This window comes from Electrophorus electricus, chromosome 21 (assembly GCF_041902795.1).
Source record: "Electrophorus electricus isolate QZ-2024a chromosome 21, ASM4190279v1, whole genome shotgun sequence".
Lineage (NCBI taxonomy): Eukaryota > Metazoa > Chordata > Actinopteri > Gymnotiformes > Gymnotidae > Electrophorus > Electrophorus electricus.
In genome coordinates, this window is record NC_137517.1 from 7,232,433 (window position 1) to 7,258,245 (window position 25,813).

Consider the following 25,813-nt stretch of genomic DNA (forward strand, 5'->3'; position numbering starts at 1 on the left):
ACAGCTGTAAACATTTTTCTTCTGATTGGTTTTAAAAGGATTTGAGCAAATGCCATTGGTAGATCCATACACTGCACCTGCTCAGGAAATGTCAGTGTGTCGAATATTGGGCTACCTAGTATGTTCTGCTATCTGTTCTTAATAACTGCGTGACCATGCATCAAGAAAAGCACATAATACAATCTGCTGCAGCTATCCATTAGGCAGGCCACCACTTCATATTCACAGTAAGTCTACTCATCACCGTCTATGTTATAATCACCACTGGCTTTCCACAATCATCATACTGCTCCACATTGCTATGGTCTTTTGCATTTTTCATTAAACCACTAAATTTGCACTGTTTGGCTGAGCATCTGCCTATTGATCCTAATCAACTTGTGCTACTTTTAAACCAGTAATATTTAGAGGTGCACCATTACAATTGTAAATTATTATTGTTTTTTGTTGTTCAGCAAAATTTTCTTCACAATAATTTGTTGTTGGCACTGAAGTGAATGGTATATATATATATATATATATATATATATATATATATATATATATATATATATATAAAAATGATAGCTTTAACTGATTTGAGAGGGTATCAGATAGATATATATATAACATGATATCAAATATCTAGGCAGGAACTGTCTCCATCTAGTGGAAAATGCATACACTGACTAATTCCTTTCACAGCTTCACCCCTCCTTTACCTGTCCTGCACCTACAGAACGAAGAAAATACTGTCATTCTGTTCTTTATTGCATCAAAATACACTTCACTAACAGATACTGTTGCAGACAGTTTAAGCAATAGCGTTTTTTTTTTGTTTGTTTGTTTTTTAATGTTATTTCTGATTTCACTGACTCTTGCCTGTGCTTGTGCTACTGCAAAAAGGTGAAAGTGAATCTTGGATTGAAGGAGTCATTACAAAAAAAATCAGCAGCTTTCAGGGGATATAGCACAAACCCTCTGGGAGAAGAAGAGTTTTCATGACTTGTATGGTGCGGCATCTTGCTGTGGCATCTTGATCCTGTTTTACTATTGTACAGCCATAGTGTGTGTAAAACCTGTCTGCAGCAGTTCTGGGAAACCAAGGGATCTCAATAATGTCCAGATTGTTAGAGACAATTCTCCAAAAAAGTGCTTCAGTTAATCTTGCACTAAAGAACCCACGTAATACTTTTCTAAAGAGCAGGAGTTAGAGAGTTTCAGCAGGGTCTGTGGTGCCCTTCAGTCTGCACAAAGAAACTCAAACTCTTCAGTCTGGAGGACCAACAACACGTGTGTGTGGTGTCAGACCTCAAAAAAACCCACAGAAAATAAGATTGCTGTCCAGTTGATTAAGCTTAAGTTTGTCTTTGTGTTAATCTTGCAAACTTAGTTTAGTTTTGTACTCCTCAGGAGTTATCATTTAATGACAGGATTGCTGTTTCAAACCATGGGGTGGTTTTATACTTCTTCAAACTATACTATACACTATAAGTGTACTATACTTCTTTTATACTTCTTTCAAACCACCCCTTATCAGAATTGTTTTTCATCATTTATAATTGCACTTATCATGGTCTTTGTCTTTAGTTGGGAAATTTACCTGCCCTTTGATCACAGGGTACTCACATGTGTGTTCACTCAGAACATGTTTTGAATAACCACAGGCTTTAAAATTACATATGTTTTAAAAGAACCTGCCTACCTTGAGAGTTTCCCCATTTTCAAAAAGGAAATATGTTAGTGGTTTAGAACTTTTAAAAAGTCAGCTCACTGAAATGTGCTTAAGTGCAGCTAGAAACTGCTAAGGAGCAGTAGGTGCTTCACTACAGAAGTTAAAGGTGATGCGCACAATTATACACAAATGACAAACACTCATATTAATAAGGAGTGTGTTGACAACTAAGGACCCTTTTCTTACACTGGCCTTTGTTAGTGAACAGCAAATATCCACATCAGTGAAGTGATGCTCTATGGTTATTTAATGTTTTAGTGCCCCAGAGCAGTATTTCTAAAATGTCAAAGTGTTAATTGAGCTCTTACTTTGTGGGCTTTCCATTTAATAAAAACAAATATAATGTTGTTTTGGCTCCAAGCAGACATTTGTAAACTACAAACCTATGTGGAGAAACTACACCCCTAAAACATGATCATATGATGATGCAGCTCAAACACAAATATAACTATAAGATGAGTACTTATTTGGCCAGAACACCGAAAAACTACATAGTATGACAGCGTACTAACATCTTAAATACCATCAACATATATACTAAGAAAAAGATGTATGTGAACTGCACGCAAACAATAAACGTCAAATAATCCAACTATGGAATATCCTGAAGGTTAAACCAATAATCAACACAATTAACAATGATGTGTAGTTCCAGACCTTCTTATAAAGACATCCAGCTTTAGTTATCAATGTCACGGAACGCTCGCCTCCCACGAGGCACGTGGTTTGGCCAGCCACATGCAGTAGGAAGACCTTTGTTTGTGGCCACGCCTGCACCTCGTTTGTTTGTGTATGTAAACCCAGGTCAGGGAATGCAGCGTCGTTGGTCATCGTTACCGTAACGTGTCAGTGTGGTGTGTAAATGTTCAACGGTGATGTTAAACATTATGTTTGTTCTTGTTACATGTATACGTGTTTATTATTCGTATTTAATGTTGATCGTTTCTCATTTGTATTTATTGTGTGATTCTTGTGAGTGCCGTTAGTGTTCTATATTAATAAATGTACGTCCCAAACGTTGGAGTGAGTGCATCCTGCCCCACACCCTGTGGCACTCGGGCCACCGCACGTTACAATCAAGTCCTACAGCCTGTGTATGTGATCTCATCACAAACATGATTCATTCTGTTCTCTCTCCTTAGCACCTGTTATACTGGACCCCAACACCGCCAATTCACACCTCCACCTGAATCACTGCTTTGTCATAATCCAAAGAGATTTGAGTATGTGTGTGTCCTGGGGTTTTACTCGGGGACACAATGCTGGGAAATTAGCAACTGCTAGTAACTGGGTGATTGGAGAGCCTGTACTGTGAAATGGACACATATCCTGGCGATGCAATCTGTGCTACACTAAAACATTAATAAATATGGGGTACTCTGCCCAGGTTAAGGCGATCAGTTCCTCACATCTACAATCAAACTCCAGAGCATAAGAGTGGAGCTGGACTTGGACAGGGGAGGTCACCTTCACTGATCTAACCAGTAAGCACCCACATACTGATATAACCAGTAAACACTTTTACTAACAGTTTTTTCCATTGTTCTGGAATGGATCAGATACTGCAACAAAGACCTTACCAATTAAGATATCAGTAGCAGTGGAACAGCACAGGTCCATGAAAGGTGAAGACTGGTTTTTATTTTTAATTTTTTTTTATTTAGATTTTTTTTTTTTTTTTTTTTTTATTGATCCTCACTTTCTAAGCTTTTTTAGCTGAAATGTTTATGCTGGACTTTCTAAAATTCTAAAATGAAAAAATATTTACTTGGGTAACCTTGTCATAAAACCACCCTTCTAAGGTTGAAATATATGGTTTAACTGAATTGAAATGAACAGGCAGAGATCAGTCTTAATTTGACACAGGGAAAACAACTCATTACTCAGTGGAAGAGACTTGCTCATTACTCAGAGACTATGTAGAGGTAGAGAGACCACCATATAAACCATCAGAGTAGCCTACATGCCATATACACCAGAGTAGTATACATACCGTGTATATACTCCCCACAGTAGTATACATGCCATATATACCACTAGAGTTGTATACAAGCCATGTGTATACCCTGGTCATTCTCAGAAAAACAGCCACTTTCTGGTTTAGAATATGCTTTAAATTTTATTTTTCTGCCTCTAACATTTTTTGTCTAACAAGTATCAACATGTCAGCAATCTTAATCACACAAATGTCATCTTATTTCTTCTTAGTAATTTAAAAATGTATCAATAAATTATTTGAAAAAGGTTTCCTATATTTCAGTGTAAAAACAGGTTTATTAATGAATACATTATAACTACTGAAATGTAAAGTTCAGCTGTGAAGCATGTTTAGGCCATTCTGTTTACCATGCAAGGACTGATAATGGAGTGTGAAATAATTTTTTATTGAGATGCTTACTGTTGAACCAAAAAAAGTAGAATACTAATAACATGGCAGTATTATTTCAATCATTTTATTAAATCACTTGTTTTTCTTGGATCAGATGTAATTATTTAATCTAATTGCAAACAGGAAGAAAATACAATATACAGCAAATCTGGAAGGATTACCTTATTAAAATGAACCATTTGACAAAACAGCCAATATCAAACTGATTAAAACAGCTATTGGCTGATTAAAACTTTAATAAACATCACAACACTCAGTTCATGAGTACGAAAAATTTGAGAACAATCCATAGCTAGAACTGAACTCATGCATATGGGCACTGACGTATTACTTAGTTATTACTTAAAACATACAATTTTACTGATAAGCAGCTAATAAATTAATTTTGTTGAGTTTGTTGTTACAAATGTGTAATCTGAGGTAAAACCAAAAGTTTGGAAATAAGATCCATTTACGATGCTCATACCTTGGTTCCCACTGCGAAAGTCAATTTATTCCCTTCCTTCTCCCACTTTAATCATCTAAATATTTCTGATTTTTCTGAAGATATGCTGCTCTACGTAACAGGTGCATCCATATGCTGCCTGTAGAGCCTTTTTTCTTTAACCTCACCATGCCTACCAAAATATAAACAAATATCATGTGAAAATTCTCCTTAGTAGCATTTAATTTTGAATTTTTCATAAGACTGCACAAAAATTTGTGCAATTAGTGACAGTCATTGGCGTTACAAACAAAAGCTGTAACACCAGTGACAGTAACGCCATTGACAATTTGATATAAAACCGGCCTTTTCCAAAATGGACTCCACAGCCTCTCAAACCATTCTTCATTAATCTCAAATGGTAACAGATTTAGTGAAGTAATACTTGACTCAAAGTCCTTTCCCCCAGATGACAAAATGACAAACAGCAATGAAATTAAATGGCTTCACCTGAAAAATAAGCTAAACAAAAACGTATAAAATTGTGAGGAATCAGTGGAATTACCATGCATTCTTTGCAATGGTCCTATTGCCGTCTGAATGCTGACCGAGGAAGGACTTCATATTTCAAAAAAAGGTATTTTTATTTAGTGACACCAATGACATGAAATTCAAGGATAGATGTTCTTTATAAATGTTTTAATATTTTTTACATTTGTATTTGTTTTAATCACTTAAAATAAGACATTAATCAGCATGAAATGTCATTTTTAAAATGTATTTATATAATAAATGTTGCACATGGCCTGAAGGACAAAGCATTTCAGGCAAACAGCATTTTTAATGATAAAAAGCTAACAAAGCATTTTTACTCAGCAACAAATACAAATTAATTTTGATAAATTTAATTTTTTGCAAAGCTGCAAACATGAGGGACAAGTTTGCTGCCATATTCAGAGAATGACCAAGCCCCTACAGATCAGGTTAGAGACATTGCTTCCTGTACTAGGTGCAATGATGGGCTTTATCTTTCTCAGTTCAGACACTTTCTGGGATTCAGTGTTGTGACCTATAGTTAAAACCAGTAATAAATATTGGACACAGTGCCCAGGACAGGCAGTTCACTACCTCACACCTATAAGAAAAATGCAAGTCAGAGTGCAGCTGAACTGGGACAGGGGGAAGAATCTATGAAGCTGACTAAAAGTTAATGTTAAATTGAATGTTAATTCAGATCACGTGAATTATATCCAGCAGACCAAACATATGAGAGCGGGATAAAGCAGTGGGCTCCACAAACCCAGGACCATCTCAGAACTAAACACGGTGCAGCTACATGAAGTACTGCTACTACCACCTGCATGATTGTGGTCCAAATGACTGTTTCAGGACAGGAAGTCCATGTTTTTCACCATGAAAAGTTAAGCACTTTATGACCCAGACAAAGAACTTTAAATGTCTTAGTAAGATTTTACAAATTTTTTGACCAGTTAAAATATTAAGAAAGATGTTCTTTTTTCTACAGGGGCTTTTTCTACAGTGTGCAGCCTGGTCTTTAATGAAAGCAGTGAAATATGTTGAAAATGCTCCTAGGACTGCTACCGTCTGCCAGCCTGTATGTGTGGCTCTGTGCTTTTGGATCCCTGGGCCCCACTGCGTCAGTCCCAGGGATCCAGAACCAGCAGCCCTTGTCCCGGTTCCTGCTCCTGGCAAGACCCCTCTTCCACTCCTCATACCATCTGTGCTGCTGCTCTGGTACCTGCTCTTAGCTTCACCGTCACTCCCAGTCCTCATTCTGCCATTGGTTCCCTGATGTGGGGCCAGACGCCTGTGCTCCTTCCAACTGGTGCCATCCTGCCAGCCCCTTATGGATGTCTTATTAGGGGAAGCAGGCTATAACAGAAACTAGGAAGTAACATGCGGAGGTAAGAATAAACAAAACAGCTAGCATCAAACAGGCTACCAAAAAAAAACCAAAAAAAAAACCGAGCTTTCTAAGACAGCCAAACCAACATTCAAACAGCCAAAACACGTAGCACACGACAGGGTTTAAATACATGAATTTAAGACTCGAAACAAGGGACAGGTGTGGAACCTCAAACGAGGGGCAGAGAAAACAAAACTACGGAATGGAACTAAAATACACAAGACAGAGAAAACATGGAACACGGAAGATGGGAGGGACTGATTGTAACAGGTTTCCTGATTTTTGGTATCCTGACTCCTTATTCTTTTATTCAGATGGGTTTACTGGGTTCAGACTCTTGATTTTCATTATTACAGAGGTGCACAGTTATGTGATGGAAATTAAAATGATTTCAAACAGTATTTGAAAGTAACATTTGCAGTGCAAATGTCATAACTGTCATAAAAAGTACTGCTCCCTCACTATGTACTGTGTCTCCAGTGGTGGAAAGATAGACTCACAAGTTCAGTTGACTTTGGTTTGAGCCAGTTCTTGTTTTTGAACAAACTATTGAACCAGAACCTGTAATAGGAGTGTTTTGGTTTAAAATTTCTGAAATTGTTTTTAGGTTTATACAGAGTACAGGGGCCTGACATTCCCCAACTGAATATATATTATTGATTTTTAAACAAGAAAGTTAATTCCTGAAGATTGCGATGAGCTCTTGGATACTACACCAGGCACAATATGTCCTAAACACCAAAGATGGAAGTGATGAGAGTAGTTCAGACAATAGCGCATTACTTCAATCACTAAAGCAGAGCAGTCAGTCTCTTAAAGAGAATGCAGCTGCCCTTCACTGATGCACCTTTTTGGATATAATGGACACTAGAGGGAAAAGTGGCCTTGAACCCAAGGACAGAGTGCTCAGATTACAAAGTGATGCAGCTTGCAGCAATTCTGAGTGTGTGCAGAAAGAAGGGGCATGAAGGGGTAGTAGTCACAAGAAAATGTAATAGAAGTAGAATATATAACAAGAAACAGTACTGCCTGTTTTGCTTCAAACCTTTAAGCAAGTTGTATTTAGACCTTTCCTCTTTCACAGCTCGTCTTATCTTCCGCAGCCTGCCCCCCTATTTGATGCCTTGTTTCTCAGAATCAGAGAATGATACAGATATATAAAGTATATTTTACAGTCTCCTTATAGAGGAAAACCAGACACTTTACTGGACATTTGAACTTTTTTTTATTTTGCACAGAATTTGGGCGTTTAGTACCAAAGGTTTTTTTTTTTTTTTTTTTTAAACCGAATTTTTCCTACCCACTGAGCAATTCTGCTGTCACACAACAGCTGCCAACCAGAGAGGACAAGGTCTGTAACATGCGTCCTCCAAAGCGCATGCAGCCAATCATCTTTTTGAGCTGCAGCTCACGCAACAATAGAGGGCAGCATAACACATTCTGAGGATAGCACTGTCTACCCGCTTCTGATCCACAAGCTCACAGACATTCGTGATCGCCCACTGTCTCTGTGACTGGCAGGTGAGAGAGTGTATACCACACCTCTCTATCTCAGAGGGCAGCCAAATTTTGCTCCCTCAAGCTTCCAGCCACAGATGGCTGTGGCATCATACAGGATCAAACTTGCAATAATAGGGGGAATTCTTTTCTGTTGCACCACTCATGAACCTTGGGGATTTTGAGGTTTGAGCCATAAGTTTGTGATCCAGAATCATGTGAATATGTCTTCATGTGTGTAGATGATAATCACAGCATCAGATTTTCTCTTATTTTGGGTCTTATAGCTGGCAATTCAAAAAATGTATTAATTAAGGCTGATCCTTAAACTTAAGTGAATGTGATCTGTATTATAACAGTGTGCAACAAGGATGGACTTTTTTGATGGTATAGAAGACCAGAGGAACTGATTGGTAACACTTTATTGGATGAATTATTTAGAAGGCTACATAACACATAAATAAGCCCTTCATGACAGTGGACAAACATAAATAAAAATACATTAAAAAAAGATTTATTCCAACAAACAGCTGCCACAAAAGCTGCTTTTGAATAAATCCTTTGGCACTGGATTGAGTTATGCATGCTTTGGCTAGCCTTTAAGAGAGTAATAAGTCATTTGAACCATCAAAAGGTAGCAAGCAAAATTTCTGAAAATGATTATTTATTATTTTTACCTTTTTTTGGTCTACAAGACAAGCACAATGAAGAAAGTAAAAGTTGTAATAGTTGTGGCAGGCACAAGAGCTGGAAGCATCCAAAGTAAGGTGTGTCAATAGTTGGACAAATGTGGAAGGTTAACACCAAGTTGTCTTTAGTGATTCTAGGGGAGCTTGAGGCTATGACCCCTAAACTGGAGGAGCGGCTCCAACAGGTCCCAGGGAAGACAACATTTCAGTCGAGAAGAATGCAATCCTATTCACCAACAAGAAGAAAGTAATTTGTTTGCAAAGGTGATAAACGACCACCCATTGTACAAAACATCCTGTTTCTCTGGAAACCTTTAGATCCTCACTGTACAACACCAAGAGTTTGCAAAGCTGTCATCAAAGTATGTGATAGGTACGTTGAAGAATCTACAAGCTAAGATAGTCAACATTTAACAAAGCATAATCGTGTGTGTTATTTTATTGATACTTTCCCTGTTTTATAAAATGTAGAAAATAGTAAAAATAAACAAAGAGTAGGTGTGTCCAAAACATAAAAATTCTACTAACCTTCAAGTTCCAGTCCTCTACTAGTTTGACAGTCCTGCGTAGTATTTTAGCTCTTCCCAAGTCTGCACATTTCTCTACTGAGATCTCAGATGTTGTTCCTTGTATCAGTTAGAGCCATTCTCTCAGTTTGCTGTGATTACCATGGTAACTAAAGTTGCCTTTACCCTCCACATCTTTTCTAGCTCTTCTCTCAGCCCTCGGTATTTCTGAAGCTTTTCATATATATATATATATATATAAAACACTTGCCCACTCATTACTCACAAATGTACCTGCTCCGTTCTCAGTCTCCTTCTAATTAGTGCAGTGGTAGTTCAGTGGTTAAGGTACTTGATTACTAAGCAGAAGGCTGCCAGTTCAAGGCCTACTGCTGCCAGGTTACCGCTGTTGGGCCCCTAAGCAAGACCCTTAACCCTCAATTGCTCAAGTTGTACTCAGTCATAATTGCAAGTTGCATGGAATAAAAGTGTCAGCTGAATGCTATGCTTGTTGTGCCCTCTTCTGTTCTCTCCTTTATAAGCCCTCGGGTACCTATCATCAGTGCTGCACGTTGCCAGTCAGATCTACGGAGCTGTCGCCAGTCCCAGATCCTTGCACTCTCTGCTGCTGCGTTTGCTAATATCTGGTGTTTTGAGCGTTGCTTTGTCAGCTTTTCCTTTTGATTATGCGCGAGTCAAGCAGTTATATATAATGAAGACTCTTTTGATCTTCCCTCACCTCTCACACCCTCTGTACAACTACTGTCAGATATATAAATGAGTAGCCTAAACAGTTTTTTTTTGTTTTTGTTTTTGCTGTGGTATACAACTCACAGGATTAGGTTAGAAATTCACCTGTAAGAATGTATTTTATTAGAATCATTAAAAGACAAGTCTTGTACGGATTCAGTTCTCACTATGTTCTGCACATTGTATATGGCTGTGAAAACAAAAAAAGATCTACTTGACTAAAAGATCGACAACCATTTGAGCAATTAAAATTTATTTAGTTGCAATCAGCACACTCTGTAGAGACCTAATACATAAATAATATTCACTCAATAGAAAATCATTACATCACCTTGCCTGAAACTTACAAGTTACATGATAACGTGCGGCTCCCAAAGCACCCAAAATCAGCTGCTCAGCAGCATACGATCCCAACTGACACATGCCATTTCCTGTCTGTCCGGCTTGCAGTGTAAAGGAAAAACATTCGATGTTGCTCTTGTTCCCAGCTAAGCACATGTTGTGGGGCAGCGCTTGTCTTTAGGAGGCATGTGCTCTGAAACTCATCCGTCGCTGCCTGAGCACAGGCATCTCTTTGGCTTTGGCCTCTGTGTCAGCTTCCATGTCATCTGGCTCAGGGATGGCTGTCTGTGGCTCGGCGGCCTGGTCCTTTACCGTTAACGGCACTTTCATCACTTCCTCCAGGAAGGGCTCTTCCTGCTCGGAGAAGAGTGAACAGGCAGCCTCTGCCATCCCGCTGACTATCCCCAGAAACGCAAAGGTGCCGCCCACCAGATACACCTTCATGGAGCCCTTTGAGGGTCCAGCACTCAGCATCTCCCATGCAAATGGCATGATCTCCTGAATAGTCTCCATTTTGTTCAAAGGCAGTGAGAAGTTGCTCCTGTGTGGGTAAAAAGAAAGGTGTAACTATGGTAATGTGTCATAAACCATTTTATTGTTTTGTTCATCAAACGTGTTAGCTCAGGACCTGTATTCGGTATCAATATACTGTATTTAAGATACTCTCTGAAAAAAAATACACAAAAGGCAAAAAAAAAAATATTAATCTGTGCAGAAAAAGTACTTACTTATGAAATGTAAAGACGCCTGTTTAGTGTATCTGCAGGTATCAATGTCCAACTCACTGCAGACACACTCCCTATTTAAGAATGGTGGCATTTGTAACCACACCCACTGAGCATGAATATTCATGAAAAAAAACAAAAAAAACATAGCAGAAGCGCAAGTGTGCTTGTGCAAGTTCCAGTGTGCTTGGTCAGACAGTATGACTTCAGGGTGACACAGGGTGACTTCATTCATTAATCACGTGACGAGACATTTGTTGTTCCCCACTAGAGGTCTGCCCGTAATTTATTTATTTTTTATTCCCACTCCCACTGAAAATCAGGAAGATTTATTCCATTCTCATATACAAGGTAGATGTTTTGGCATACTTCCATACGAGGGTAAATAATATCCCATTTTTTACATACTCTACTTCACAAATTAAATATTTGTCCTGAAATAGCAGACATCGGGTCTGGTCAGACACCACTTTAGTGGACTTGACAGTGAATGACAGTTTTGCTTGCCCCTTGTGAACTTGGCACATTTTAAAACAGTGGTAGGCTACTGCTCCATTGGTAGCTACTGTACACTAACACTTTCTTACATCTACCACAGCAAGCAAATAGTAGCTGTTCTGCATTAGTCACGACTGAAAATGATTGCCATAGGCCCGCCATAGACTTGCCTCTAATCAGCTTAACTTTGAGGTATTCACCTTTCCTTAGAGCAGAGTTGAGGCCGACTGACTGTCTAAAGCCTCTGTGACTTCTATTGCACAATAATACATAATACATGAATGCCAGTTGATCATTAAGTGATTAATATAATTTTATTAAGACTATCAATTTGCAGGATTTGTCTACATGTATATATTGTTCAGCCCATGAATGCACTGAACTGAAGGAAATTTTGTCCCACACTGCAAGATATTGTGGTGGGTCCTACAAGTCTTATGGGAATGCTGATATCAGTTCCCCATTGTATGTGAGCAATATGGCTACAGCATGGACTCTATTGTTTGACAACAAACTTTTAGTAGTCCCACATGATATGAAATAGACAGATCACAGAACATGCAGTATAGTCCTTATTAGGCCATTTTAAAAGTTTTTATTTTTTGCACTCTAATTTAGGAGAACAGACCTGAAATGACACGGTTAACCACAGAATATCCGCTTCAATGACTGTGGTCTGTGACTTTTAGACCACCTGGCACCTGGATCGTAATCCAGCTCTCTACTTTCTGTTTGTTTCAGGAGTTATAGTTTTGTTGCTTGTGAGTTAAATTTGCAAGATAGCATTGGGTGAGTGATTGACATGGTCAACTGAAGGATGTTCCCCTTTTGGATCTAAAAGACCTTATAGTTGTTCTAACAAGTTTTAGATCATTGTCCTGTCCCAGGTAAAATGCTGTCCACTGAGGCCTGTTTGTTTGGATTTGAAAAATTGAGATGATTTTGTATCTTTTTTGTCTGCCATTTGCTATTGATAAGCTAATCACTGCTTTCTTTTTTTATAATGTACCATTCCACTGATTTGACACATTTAATGTTAGTTTTAGCTTTATTCTTTCATTAATTTATCTTGAATTTTCAGCCTAATTATTGGTTGCTTTTAGGACTTTTCTTTGATATAAGAGCTGTCTTGTGTTGATTATTTTAAATGTCCAGTTGATTCTATGGGATTCTGTGGTTCACCCAACAATGAATGAAATACCTTCAAATAAAGCTGATATTCTTTAACAACTCTCATTTAACTTACAGTTTAGCTTAATTTCAAATGCAGATTGTCAATGTACAGAGCCAAAACAATACATATAGTGTCATTGTTACTTTTGGACTGTGCTGGAACCATCTCCTTATGTTTTCCACACTTACTGAGTGGTTTAATGTCTTCATTAAAACTCTCAGTAATTTCCTACAAACATGCTTTTCCATAGCACATTTTCTACATTTGATTGATCAGTTTCTGTGGGTTCTTTATACAGGCTAGAGATTTGGTCATGGCATGATGCATAGTATTCAGTGAACCTTGCTCTATTTGGGCCTCTGCCAACAGTTGCAGTAACAAAGCTGTTGAAATGAAAGACAGTATAAAACAGTTGTATACTCGGAGCAACAAAACAGTGACAACTTGAGCTAGTGGTATATTATTCCTTATATTATCAATTTTGCTGTGTAAGGGTAGTTTCTGTAGTTATCTTTAGCAGTATATGGCAGTTCCTGAGGAATAAAACTGTAGTTTTATTATAGCTAAGGCCATAGATATACAAACTGTTAAACTACTGTAACATGCATTTCTAAATTGTGAAATACAGTACAAAGTAGCATTGCCAATATTTGCGTACATCTGTTGCAGCTACGTAAGTGTTATCATTTGAGAACAAACTAACAAGATTTTGCTGAGAATGTGCGTACCATTTTAACTGTTTTATGCTTTGTAGCATTTTAGCATTAGAGCAGTGTTTTCTTTGAGACATGTTGCTGACCTTTTTTCAACTGTCTGGTACATTCAAGTTGACGAAGAAAAGCTTCACTCACTCATCCCCCGGAGACTGTTTTGCATGTGAGGTGAAAGAGGAGGGTAATGTTGAGCAACGGGTTTTGTTTGACTCACTGTAGACATAGCTTCTGCCGCATGTCCTGGGGCACTCCAGGGACTTCTGACCCATATCCCGTTGCTCTGCGCTATGCCCTCTCCCCTGGATGCACAGACATCATTGGGAAACCAGCCGAGTGCAGCCTGCCCACGACAGCGTGTCAATGTGGCACGTAGCAGGACACAAAGGAGCACCTCCTTGATAAACTGTATTGTTCGCAGATGATCATGCATTTCCAGAGTTCCTGCATTGTTTATTTTTAAAACTTTTTAAATAATTGCTAATAAAAATCCTCTTCATTTCTAGCATTTTAAAGATATTCTATAATCGTTCAAATACTTTTTGTTGTTGTGCAATATTGGAGTAGAATAGCCCATGTTAATTATGCTGACACTGCATTTGCCTTTGAGTACACACTGACTATGTACAGAGGTCACTTAGTGTAGCATGAGTTACGGCGGCATATGCTTGGGTACACGAATTCAAACAATGATGATGATGGCAGTCTCGCCTTTAATCTTCCTCCCAGGCAGGTGACCTGATGAGAGCCTTTTCACTCACAGACTACATTTGGCAGTACTCAGCGAGGAATATTGAGGTCAGACACGTGCCTGTGCGCCTGTGCATTGTTATGCTTACCTAATCCCCCTGGAAAGCGATGATGTGTATTGCCTTTAAACTACATTTTAAATGGACTGGTATTCTGGTGAGATACTGTGCTTTTTAAAATACCAAATTATGACCAATTTGCTTGGCTCTTTGGACTACTTGTTGTCATGGTGCCATATCTCTTATATCCTATATTATCCTTTTTTCTTTTTGCTTCTTCTCTGGATTTTTCCTCTCCACGGAAAACACAAACCTCGCTATACATCATCCCTCTATGGAGTGACTTTGATAAAGTCAAAAAAGTGAAAAGTAAAAAAAGGTAAACAACCTTAAGAGTGAAGTGGGGCATTAAAAATCCCTACACAAGTAAAATGTAACAGAAGTAATCCAAAATTGAATATAAATTGCTAAATGGAAAATTACCTTCCAATATATGTAATGAGAATTTTATAGTTACACTCCATTTTGAATAAAACTAATTAATTAAATTAATTATAAGCCCCAAGAAGTACTGTTCACTCAAACTATCTCCAAAGACAAAATTAGCTGAATAGGTTTTTGCACTTTTATTTGTAAAAGGTTGTATAGTATAATGCACATTGATATGAGTAGTCTATATAAACTTAAACTGTAGCACTTCATAACAGCAGTCTCTCGCAACAATGTCTTTACAACAAACCTACACTTTAGGAGTGCCAGGTATATTGGCAAATTGGTACACAGAAAAAGGAAAGACATTCTTTTATGGTGGTAACAGTACTCGCTAGTTTTTGACATTTTATAAAACAAAATGCGTAAGTCTGCATGTAAAGAATATTTATATATTTAGTACAAAAATAATCATTGGCTCTAAGGTTAATTAAAATGAGAAAACCACCCTTCTGACTACGACTATAAATCTAATTTGGATTGTTCAGGCAGCATTCCAGCCAGTCAGTCTCCCCAACCAGATTCAGCGAGTACTGAGCTCAGTATTCAATAGTATTCAGTGACAGGTTGAAATATAGCAACATGTACACTGCGCATCATCACATGCTATGGAAACAATGTAAATGAATAAAATAAATTCACCAATACTCTGAAGGTATTCTGAAGGTTTGAAGCTTTGGATGACATGGAGTGATACACATGAAATACAGGGATGTGGAGTTACGTCAGTTCTGAGGAACAGGCTCCTCGTGGTAAAATACAAGGATTTAAGTTATGCCTAAGCATCATGGTAGTGAGTTGTCTGCTTATAGAGGGATTTTGGACATTATTAAGTGTGTGTGTGTGTGTGTGTGTGTGTGTGTGTGTGTGTGTGTGTGTGTGTGCGCGTGTGCGCGTGTGTGCGCGTGTGTGCGCGTGTGTGCGTGCGTGCGTGCGTGTGCGTGTGCGCGTGCGTGCGCGTTGCATGTGTGTCTCTGTGAGTGATGGTATGGAGGCATTGAACCTCAGCAGTATCAGAATGGGCAACAGGCAACAGGTCAACTGCCTTGTAAACATTCCAAGCCAGGGCTGGAAGCGGCAGGATGTGCCCACATCAAGCTGCCAGTGAGAAACAGGTCCCAGACCTGCAGGAAGACACACAAACACACAGGTTACATCTGGAGCATCATTTGGCAACATAATGTAAGCCTCACATTTGTGTTAGCTGGTATTGGAATATGGAGGTAGTTGATTCATATAATGTAATTTTATTCACTTTACCTATTAAAATGTCCTCACGGTGCCTCTCTTACTGGTCACATAATGGAACAGACGCCTGTTTGAAATTTTTCACCAATGCGTATTGTATCTGTCCTTCCATACCTGCATAATTTTATTATCAGATTAATGATTAGTGGATGATTTGCAAACCTCTCCAACACTGTCAGTAAGTCATTAATATCAGTTCTAATGACTGAGTGAAGGTCTGTACCCGTTTAGATTCGCTGGTTCGGAGAGGTACACATGCTTGCTCTTCTTGACCACTGTGAGGGTCCCAGCATGGGTGATTTCCCTGGGGCTGACCTTCAGGGACATGTATTGACCCTTCACATCTGTAGGACCAGCAGGGACATTTATGTGACCGCTTGATGGCAAGCCGTTGTTGGCTTCCAGATTGTCGGAGGCCAGGTTCTTGCACTCTGCTTTGGGGCTAGATGTGGATGTGACTTTGATGTCAGGTGGCTGAGGTGGAGTCTGGCTCTGTTTGACACAGTGGGCAAGATGGAGCCTCTTCATATGATTGATGGCCACTGTAGCATTGAAGGCTTGCTGGAATACACAGATAGGTTTTTGTTTGAGATTTGCCCACAGATGAAATACCACAAGATCATACTAGCTCACAACTAACTGAAACAAGTCTGCACTGGAAAGGCGCACAAAGGGGACACTGAGACTATCAAATGGCTGTTGCTGAAGCCACATTGTGCAAGCAGATCAGAGGTTGGATGAATAATCCCACTGAGAATAGAACAGTGGAGGCAATCTCTAGAATTTAAGAGGTTGACTCTTAAGAGGTTGAATTTTAAAATAGTGAGCACCTTTGCAGGCTTACCTTCCACTTGGACTTGGCAAAGTTCTTTTGGATTTGCATGCTGACAGAGTGGTAAATATCCTGGCTTCGGGCTGTGTTACCCATGATCCTGAGGCCAAAACCATAAACAAACCTGTCTCCACATTTCTTAATATATAATAGGCTTTATTCACAGTGTTAAACAAAGCCATGAACCTAGGGCCTACTACACGAAAAGTCAAAGACAGCTATTTGTACTGACAATATGTTGTAATTCTGCTTAAACTCACATGTATACAAACAAACATCCAATAGTATATCCTAGTACTGATTAGAGGCAATGAAGTAGAGAATGTTCTTACCAAGGATGTCTAAGAGCTTGCTCTGCTGTGCAGCGCAATTTAGGATTTTTCTGCATCATGTTGCGGATAAAGTCCTTTGCTAAAGTAATAATAGCATACATAAAATAAATGCAATGTTTGTGCTATCATAAGTGGACCACACTAACATATAAAAATATACACAGGTTTCCAAAGTGAAGGCAGATATTTACCGGACTCTGAGATGTCATCCCAGAAGGGAGAGTCAAACTCGTACTGGGCTTTCATGATCTTAGAGAAGAGTCGAGTCTCAGACTCCTCATAGAAAGGAGGATAGCCACAGAGACTAAAGGAGCAAATAATACAAGAAGCATTCTTAGTTTAAGCTGTGAAGCCACAGTTATGAAGCTCATCCACTAGGGGGGGTCCTTTCATACCCTACACTACACAACCATTACATCTTGGTGGTAAACATATTTTAATACAAAAACATGACCAAAACTGGTGACTGAGTAATTAGTACCTTGTACAGTCCTTCAATTATAATCTAAATTTTGAATAAGTCTTAAACCCTTCTTTTTAAATACAGTGCTCTACTGCTACCAAAGCTTGGCCTTAAACATGTGAATTTGTAACATAGTGGTCTTGTAAGAGACATCAGAGGAACCTGCACTGGATGAAATTATAGAAGAATACACTACTTACAGGATATAGGTGATGACTCCAACAGACCAGCAGTCCACTATTTTACTGTAGGGTTTCTGAGCCAGTACCTCGGGAGCTGCAGCCAAGGGACATCAGTAGGTTACTTTAATAATAAGTAATGAGATGTGTACATTCTAATGTAAATTAACATATAGTCTAAACGTCTGCTTACCCACATAGCCTGGAGTACCACACGCTGTGGACATGATGCCGTTGTCCTCCATCTTGGAAAGGCCAAAATCACTGATCATTATTTTGGAGTTGTCATCCTGACTGTAGTACAGCAGATTCTCTGGCTGTGGAGCAAAACCAGATATCTTCCACCACTGCAGATTCTGTGTCAGACATGATTTGAGCAAACGTCGAAGGGTAGAATATGTTTGTGTGTGCCTGTGTGTGTGTATACAGTTCTGTTACTACTCCATACCTTGAGATCACGGTGCACTATGCCATTATTGTGCAGATAATTGACACCCTCCAGAACCTGTCTGATAACTAGACTAGCATCTTTCTCGGAATACGTCCCCCTGTCCAAGATCCGGTCAAACAGTTCACCACCTGAAACACTGGACAGATAAAAAGCATGAAAAAGAAAAGAGAAAACGTATTTAAATAGGTGCTTTGAATATTAATACACACATACATATATAAGGCGTGAGAAAATAGGCAGGCAACTACTTACAGCTGCATGATGAGGTAGTAATGTGTCAGACTTTCATAGAAATCTTCTAACCCCACAACATGCTCATGTTTGATCCTAGGATATCATAATAGAGATACTTCTATAACAAAAAGCTAGTATGGGACAGACATTTTGCTAACCATTTATTTATAGCCTTTACCGATTTTATGTGGAGAAATTGTACCTTCTCAACACAGCAATCTCGTTGTCCAAGCTCACATCTCTTTTGCTTTTTTTCTTCACACACTTCATGGCAAAAAGCTTCCCAGTTTTTCTCTCCTTCACCATGAAGACCTCAGAGAATGCGCCTCTAAACAGGCAGACAGAGTGAGAGAGAGAGTGGGAGACAGACAGAGAGTGAGACACCGAAAGAGACATAGATGGAGGATTGGTTAAGGCATTCAACAGCTGATGCCCCCCCCCCCCCCCCCAAATTGCTATTATTTAAATTACAGAATGTAGCCTCCTCCTGAGAATAAAGCAGTTTTTAATGAGAGTGACCTTTTAGACCCTGTACATCCTATAGAGCCTCTTCGGCATTCCCTGCAGCCCTGCACAGAATCTGTTTCATAACATCTAGAGCCACTTGTACCTGAACTTCCATTAAAGCATGAGGACAAAAAAAAAAATGTAATGCTTCAGAAGTAATCTAATGCCCTATGCAATTAACTTCAGTGGTGTTGGCCTTCACTCTGCTTTAAGTTTAAAAAATCGAAATAAAATCTACCAGAGCAATATTAAATGTAAAATTTTACTAATACATGGTCTGCTTCATTAATCAGAACTAGGTTGGTGTTTGAAAGGAATTGGCAGCTAATCAATTAATCAATTGATTAATTGCAGAAAAGGTGATCTGTCTTAAAATGTCATGACAAGAGCTTAATGTCTTGTTCTCTGCACCTTTCCTGCCTTCTAAAGCTTTAACCTGGAATAGCTGTCCTAGGATAGGGATTAGGCCTTGAAAGCCCTTACGCAACAGAAATAGTAGTGGCTCAGGCATTTAGGTGCGGTCTATCCCTTCAGCCCGGGCACTGAGCTCTCTGGCACCTCGACTGCATAACACATTCTCACTAAAGCAGCTTGCAACTACTGATGGATATGATTCATTTGAAAGTAAAGAAAAAAAACTGGTAAAGTATTTATTAACTACTGTAAATTGAATACTTCTGATAAATGCATTTTGTCATGCATTATATTAGATAATGCGTTATCTGTTCTTCTGGCAAGTGACATTTTTGGGACACATATTGTTGCAAAGTACATTTACTTTTACCACTTGTTTTAGACTTTAAAATGTATGGATGTATGGAACATTATTGATAAGAAAATCTCACCCTATCCACTCGATATCACTTTATATTCTCTAAAAAACATATTCCCAGTGCTAAAACTCTTTTATACTAGGCCCCTTTGCTTGTACTGCTCTATTTCACATCATCATCTGCTCCCGCACACTCACGCACTCATTCATGAAGAATGTGGAGCATCACTGAATAGCTTTTAATTGGACCACCACTTCCAGGCTCCCCAGAGTCCGGCATGGTCTCTGCTACTGAAAATCAACCTCTGCTTTTCTATAAATTTGAATAATAAAAGCTGCTAAGTATAGCCACATTTGCCCAACATTCAGTCAATTATATCCTCCTTGTGGTTCCTGCACAAGCCTGCATAAATGAGCCTCGGTAATGAAAATGTTACATTCCAAGACATCCCAGCAGTTATCTGACAGTTGGGGTCACAGATCAAATGCAATGAAATGAACTATAAAGGAATCCAATTGCAACATTTTGCATCCCTTAGAAATATCTTCCTATCTTGCCAGAACCATTAATTTAGAAGCTTTGTTTTGCAGTGGTACACCCCCTCCTGTCCCCGAGAAGACTTATGCTAAGGGAGAGTGGGATTTGGTCCAGGTTGTTTTTGTTATAGGAGGCCAGTAGTTCATATCCCCCAGACAAAGCATTTCCCACTGTTCCATGTTTCCATTTGAACACCAACATGCAAAGACACCAAGTAGGCCTCAAGAGGAACAAATGCTCTTAGAGCGTAACAGATGATTCACTGTATTCCAGAATTAATATAAAGGTAACAAAGGCCATGTGCAGAATGATAATGTTCCACCTCTTGCTGAAGCAACATTTCAATGGAAAAAGAAGATATAAGAATGTTTGTTGCTGCTACTGCAGACTCTGTATAGATTATCACAAAGCTCCTTTCATCCACTTAATTGTTCTGGAGGTCATCCTTGCTCCTGTCTGCCAGAGAGATTAACATACTCAGTCCATCCAAGAATCAGCCTTAACCTTGTATAACTCACACACCCCTAATACCAGAGGGGGTGGAAGTGGGTCTCATGACTCCCAGTTGTTCCCCGGTTCCTCTACGTTGGCCTCTGCTCTGATGCCCCCTGACTGTTATCACCTGCTTGTGTTTTTGTTCATGTTCTCATTAAGATTCCTATATATATTCCTGTTTGCCTGTGGTTTTCAGACTTCCAAGTGTGTATTTACATTTCCTAGTCTCTTTTCTCCTGTGTCCCTGTTCTAGAGTTTAACTGTTTATCTCTGGTTTCATCTTTGCCTAGCACACACACACACACACACACACACACACACACACATATATATATATATATATATATATATATATACACACACACACACACACACAGTATAAAGGATGTCTGTAACTCTATTGTGCCTCACAGATTTTTTCTAAGAATAGGGAGAAATAAGAGACTCACTAGGTGTTTAAAATGCTGGCTGTTTCTCATAATCCCAAGATACAGAACCAGAATAATTCAGAAGGACAAATGTGCAGTCTCTAAATGCATCTGTTGAACCTTTAGAAAATGTTTATAAGCACATAAATAAAACTATTATTATGACAGCATATCCATTTCATTTCACAAATATCTCCAGTCAGCATAAGCCAAAACACTTGGATGTTACCCTGAGACAGATAACAGTGTTCTCAGTGAGGTGTCATCAACATTGTTACTGCTTTTTCCCAATACCTCCTGAGCCAACAACAAAACAAGGAACAAATAACAGCTAATTGGCCCCTGGATTAGAATATTTATATCACCCACTTAGCCAAAGATCTTTACTGAGAATCTATTTAAGTAACCTTTTTATCGCTTATCTTTTTGTTCGTAAGTTGTGACCTTATTCAACCACTTTCTTCTGTTATTTTCTAAGTTGATACAATGATACTGCATGATACAATACCTCAAATAAAGATCTAGATTTATATTTTCATAATTATATTACATACACTACACTATCAACTGGTTTATGAATGTCATATTGTTATTTACTGTATAATAATGATGTGTGTTGTAAGCTAACTGGTAAAAAATAACACAAGGTATTGTTAGGTTAAACATTTTGGAAGGAATGTACTTACGATCCCAGCACCTCCAGGATGTCAAACACTTCTTCAATATTATCAGTGATCTTCTTCCATTCATAGTCAGCCTCTTTGCGACCCATTTTAGTGAGAGCTTCTACAGGGATTTCTGGAGCACAAGAAAAATATGGCAAGGAAAATTATAATGTGATAGCACCTCCTGACTCACATTTTAAGGGACAAGTTAAATTCACAAATAGAAACACCCTGGATGTACCTTTGTTGGGAGTGAAGACAAGTCGTACTATCCCAGGAGCCATGTGGCCCACTGAACAGAGTTAAAGTAAAACTGAAAACTCTCAATTAAGGTGTATCCAAGGCTGAGCTGTACAGAGATGAGGCAATTTCGCAGTCTGCGGTGTGACACAAGCCAGGAAGGTCAGCCTGCTCCTGAAACTCATCGACCAGCTGATGTCAACTGCAGGAACACTCCTGCATGCCTGAGGTTTTGTTTAATCAGCTGAGCTGCTAATACTTCTGTAGGTTTGGGTACTAATGCCAATGTGCCCCACACGCCATCCAACTTCAGACCTGCATTACCCAACACTAATTCCAGGAACACTAATTCTAAAACCATTAAAATTTTTTGGCTAGTCAGACACTAAGGAATAATTTACTTTTATTTTATTAGAATTTAGCTTTATTATGGGCACCATGCTTTTCTGTGTTAGATCGCCAGATATATACAACTGTTTGGAAAATAAATTTTCAATCTTTATACACTTTAGATATTTCTAAATTTAAAGACCCACACACTTGACAAATAGGTCTGCTTGAACTTTAAAGAAAATTTCACAATTTTAGATTTAATTTGAAGTCATCCTTCAGGAGAGCTAGTTGACTGTACAAGCACACTTTGACTTTTTGAGTAGACATACTGAGGGTAATTGAAAAATCAATTTTTGAATAAAACCCCACACAAAAGCAACAGACACTGTGGAAATATTTTTGAACAATTTTCATTCAGCACAAAAAAAAGATATAAAAGTGGTCTGAAGGACAAATGTGTCAGAAAATAAAATGCAGTCCATGGGTATGCTCATGGGTTAGCCCGTCAACAGCACTGAAAAGGATTAGAAATCAATACATGTCCCTGGTGCATCTACAAGACTTAACCTCTTTCCCCTTATATAACAGGTTAAAGATCTTTGATCCATCCTAGCTCCAAAAGTATTACCCCATACAGTTCAAGAGGTCTATTACGACCTTAGGAGGTCAAAGATGATGAAATACTAGCTGAATAATCTCAGTCATGAGGACAGAGGGTTTGGCTAATGTTATTCTGCAAAACGCAACAGAAACACAAGCATTCTATAGATGTTCGTAAGATTTTCAAGGCATGTTGTACATGTGACAGCAACTATAAACCTCTCGTTTTTACACATCATTTGCATAATTGTACATATGAATAGACCAGTTAAGTCACTAAAATACCTCTCTTGTCTCGTTAAAATACACATTACACACTTTTTACGTGTCTTTCCCATGGACTTTTGTACCAAGGAAACCGTCCTTGCATATTTGTCTATTTTGCAGACTACCACCGCGCACATAACGAACCAGCTACAAGCACGTCAGGGTCTTCTTACATAACCAGCAGAAACGCAAACTATGCACCTCGGAATTGGATTATCATTTGTGCCCCAGGTGGCCAACCTACACTGAAGCCACCTGCCCAGTACTGGCCGATGCATTACAGTGCATATTTATGCATCATCAACAAGCAAAGACGGATTGTATAAACAAACTTATCGAGCGTACAATTAAATTATATATATATATATATATATATATATATATATATATATATATATATATATATATATATATATATATATATATATATATATATAGCATATTTCGTATTAATCGTTTCTAAGGTCAACACACGGTGTTGCATAGTTAAATTAGATTTACTCAACTATACATTTTCGATAATTGTTTCGCGTTTGACCTTACCTTCGGGTCTGTAACAACTCCAACACGTTCTTCGTTTCTTACGACAACTACTGAGATTTAAGCACGGAAAGCAGTGGCAGAGAACAGCGTGGGGCCGATGTGCTGATCTTAACGGGACTGACATTGGTAAAGCGTCCGATATGAAATATGCACATGCCTATGCTATACTATACATTAGTCGAGAAATCGCAAGTCACTGTAGATTGCTTACGTTGTACTGTAGCGTCAATGACACATTCACACGGTTAAGTAAATTGGACGTGCACAATTAATGCTGAAAGGAAAAGATTTGTGTAACCGTTACACACCGTCCCGCGTACATTCCACTTATGAATGGAATGGGAATCAGCTTAGTCATTCCGTGTCCAGTCCTTTGACTTACCTAGAGACAAGTGCACTCACTATAAGATGCTCCGTTCTGACTCTCCTGTCAAAATCTCGCCGCGGTCTGGACAGATTAGTTTGTGGGGGGCACAGCAATAACCTTTGTTGTAGACTGCACACTCTCACAACAGAATAGGAGGGGCGCGCCAATCTCCCAGGTGCGTTTTCATTAAATCAATGTTGTTTCCCACTTTCATCAGCCATAGCTCAGTAGACTCCATTATCCTTTTTATCCATAATTCCGTTAATAAAACACCTGACACTAGATATTTACTATGTTGGGTGATTTAGTGTTTCTTTGTATTACTGACTTCCGTGACACTTATACAGGTTGTATTCGCAGATGAAAATGTCTTCTGTAATAACAGCACAAACATGTTCAGGAATAGAGACGTATATACTCATTATGGTATTGTGGAATTATCTTGCTATACATTGATCCTGTCATATTTACATGCTGCTTGAATGGTGGAATCAATGTATAGCTAAGTACACAGATAAATGTGTCAGACACAATGAAATTATGTATTCTAATTACTTCATACAGAAAAAATAGTCAGATGTTGATTTTACAGATCTAGTTACCACTTACCTTGGTAAAAATGTCTTCTGCTAACCAGAGTTCCACATGTTTCAACAATATAGGACCCCATCTCTGCAAAAAGCATATCACTGAAAAAGTGTATCAGCAAGATTGCCCTTGTTATCCTTCACATCCTGGAGGATAGTCTCTGGTGAGGTGATTCTATGAGTGAGTGGAATGGGACCTGTGCCAGACAACTGGTTAATTGCAAACCTGTGTTTGATGTTTCCATGGGAGCCTGAGAGGAAGCGCTGCTGGCGTCCTGAGATGGTGATCTCTAGATAATTCTATTTTAGCAGTGCTGTCTTACGTAAGTGGGAATAAAGATCTTTCTAGAAATTCCATGTTTACTTGGTAATACCGTTTATGCTTTGTAGGTCTACTTTTCTCCATTACCTTTGTAGAGGCTCTGAAAGAAGTGGAGTATTGAAGAGGTATTGCATTTACTTGTGGAGTGTCTAACACTCATATTAAAGTACACTGTTATTGTACATTTTTATTAACTAACCACTCTGATATAAATAACATAGCTTCACTGATTTAATATATTTTCTGTGTTTACACATCCTGGTTTATGGTTAGTGGAAAAGAAATCTGGAAAAATTACAATCTAATAAAATAGCATATTGTCTCTTTTATTACCTGTAATCAAAAGTGTTCCTCAAGGATTAATTCTTAGTCTTATATTGTTCAGCTTTTCAGTGAATATCATATTGCATACTGCAGCATGGAGAGTCTGTTATAAAGAGTCTACATATTTCTTTATGCAGATGGATCAATTTTGTGCACAGTTGCTCTTACCCCTTGCAACCTGCCAACCAAATAAGAATTTATTCTCAACTGAATAGATGGAGCTTACATAAGGTGTAATTAACATTGATAATTGGAGCATTTATTAATGTGGTCATTTTTGCAAATACTGCAGAGTTGGTCTACACCATTCAATCATTGCTCAAGTCCTTATAAAATAATCCTTTGACCTACTCTCTTCTTCTCTTTGGGATTAAAATGAAATCTGAGTTAGATTAAACAATTGTTTGAAAGTTTAAATATATTTAGAATACAAAGAACATGACTGTGCAGCGATGCACAGTTCGAATCACATCATCAAGTTGGCTGATGACACAACCGTGGTG

At 38.5% G+C, this 25,813-nt stretch overlaps 2 protein-coding genes across 5 annotated transcripts; both read right to left on the minus strand.

Moving 5' to 3' along the window:
* Positions 1-10,132: 10,132 nt before the first annotated feature.
* g0s2 (G0/G1 switch 2) lies at positions 10,133-11,119 on the minus strand. The gene is made up of 2 exons (XM_026996395.3): positions 10,967-11,119; positions 10,133-10,779 (listed from the first exon to the last, which is right to left on the minus strand). Exon 2 carries the CDS (start codon positions 10,749-10,751, stop codon positions 10,416-10,418), a length of 336 nt encoding a protein of 111 aa, XP_026852196.1. The 5' UTR covers positions 10,752-10,779; positions 10,967-11,119; the 3' UTR covers positions 10,133-10,415.
* Positions 11,120-14,705: 3,586 nt separating this feature from the next.
* camk1gb (calcium/calmodulin-dependent protein kinase IGb) lies at positions 14,706-24,827 on the minus strand. Of its 4 annotated transcripts, none has more exons than XM_035521539.2 (13): positions 24,687-24,827; positions 21,749-21,860; positions 18,525-18,650; positions 18,341-18,415; positions 18,086-18,224; positions 17,831-17,954; positions 17,659-17,734; positions 17,187-17,299; positions 16,996-17,074; positions 16,676-16,763; positions 16,055-16,392; positions 15,844-15,945; positions 14,706-15,707 (listed from the first exon to the last, which is right to left on the minus strand). In XM_035521539.2, the coding sequence occupies exons 1-12, from the start codon at positions 24,760-24,762 to the stop codon at positions 15,879-15,881; spliced, it is 1,413 nt and encodes a 470-aa protein (XP_035377432.1). In that variant the 5' UTR covers positions 24,763-24,827; the 3' UTR covers positions 14,706-15,707; positions 15,844-15,878. The 4 variants fall into 4 exon arrangements, with proteins under 4 accessions (XP_035377432.1, XP_035377433.1, XP_035377431.1 ...); XM_035521540.2 differs by lacking the exon at positions 24,687-24,827 and adding an exon at positions 24,093-24,177; XM_035521538.2 differs by lacking the exon at positions 24,687-24,827 and adding an exon at positions 23,711-24,065.
* Positions 24,828-25,813: the final 986 nt, after the last annotated feature.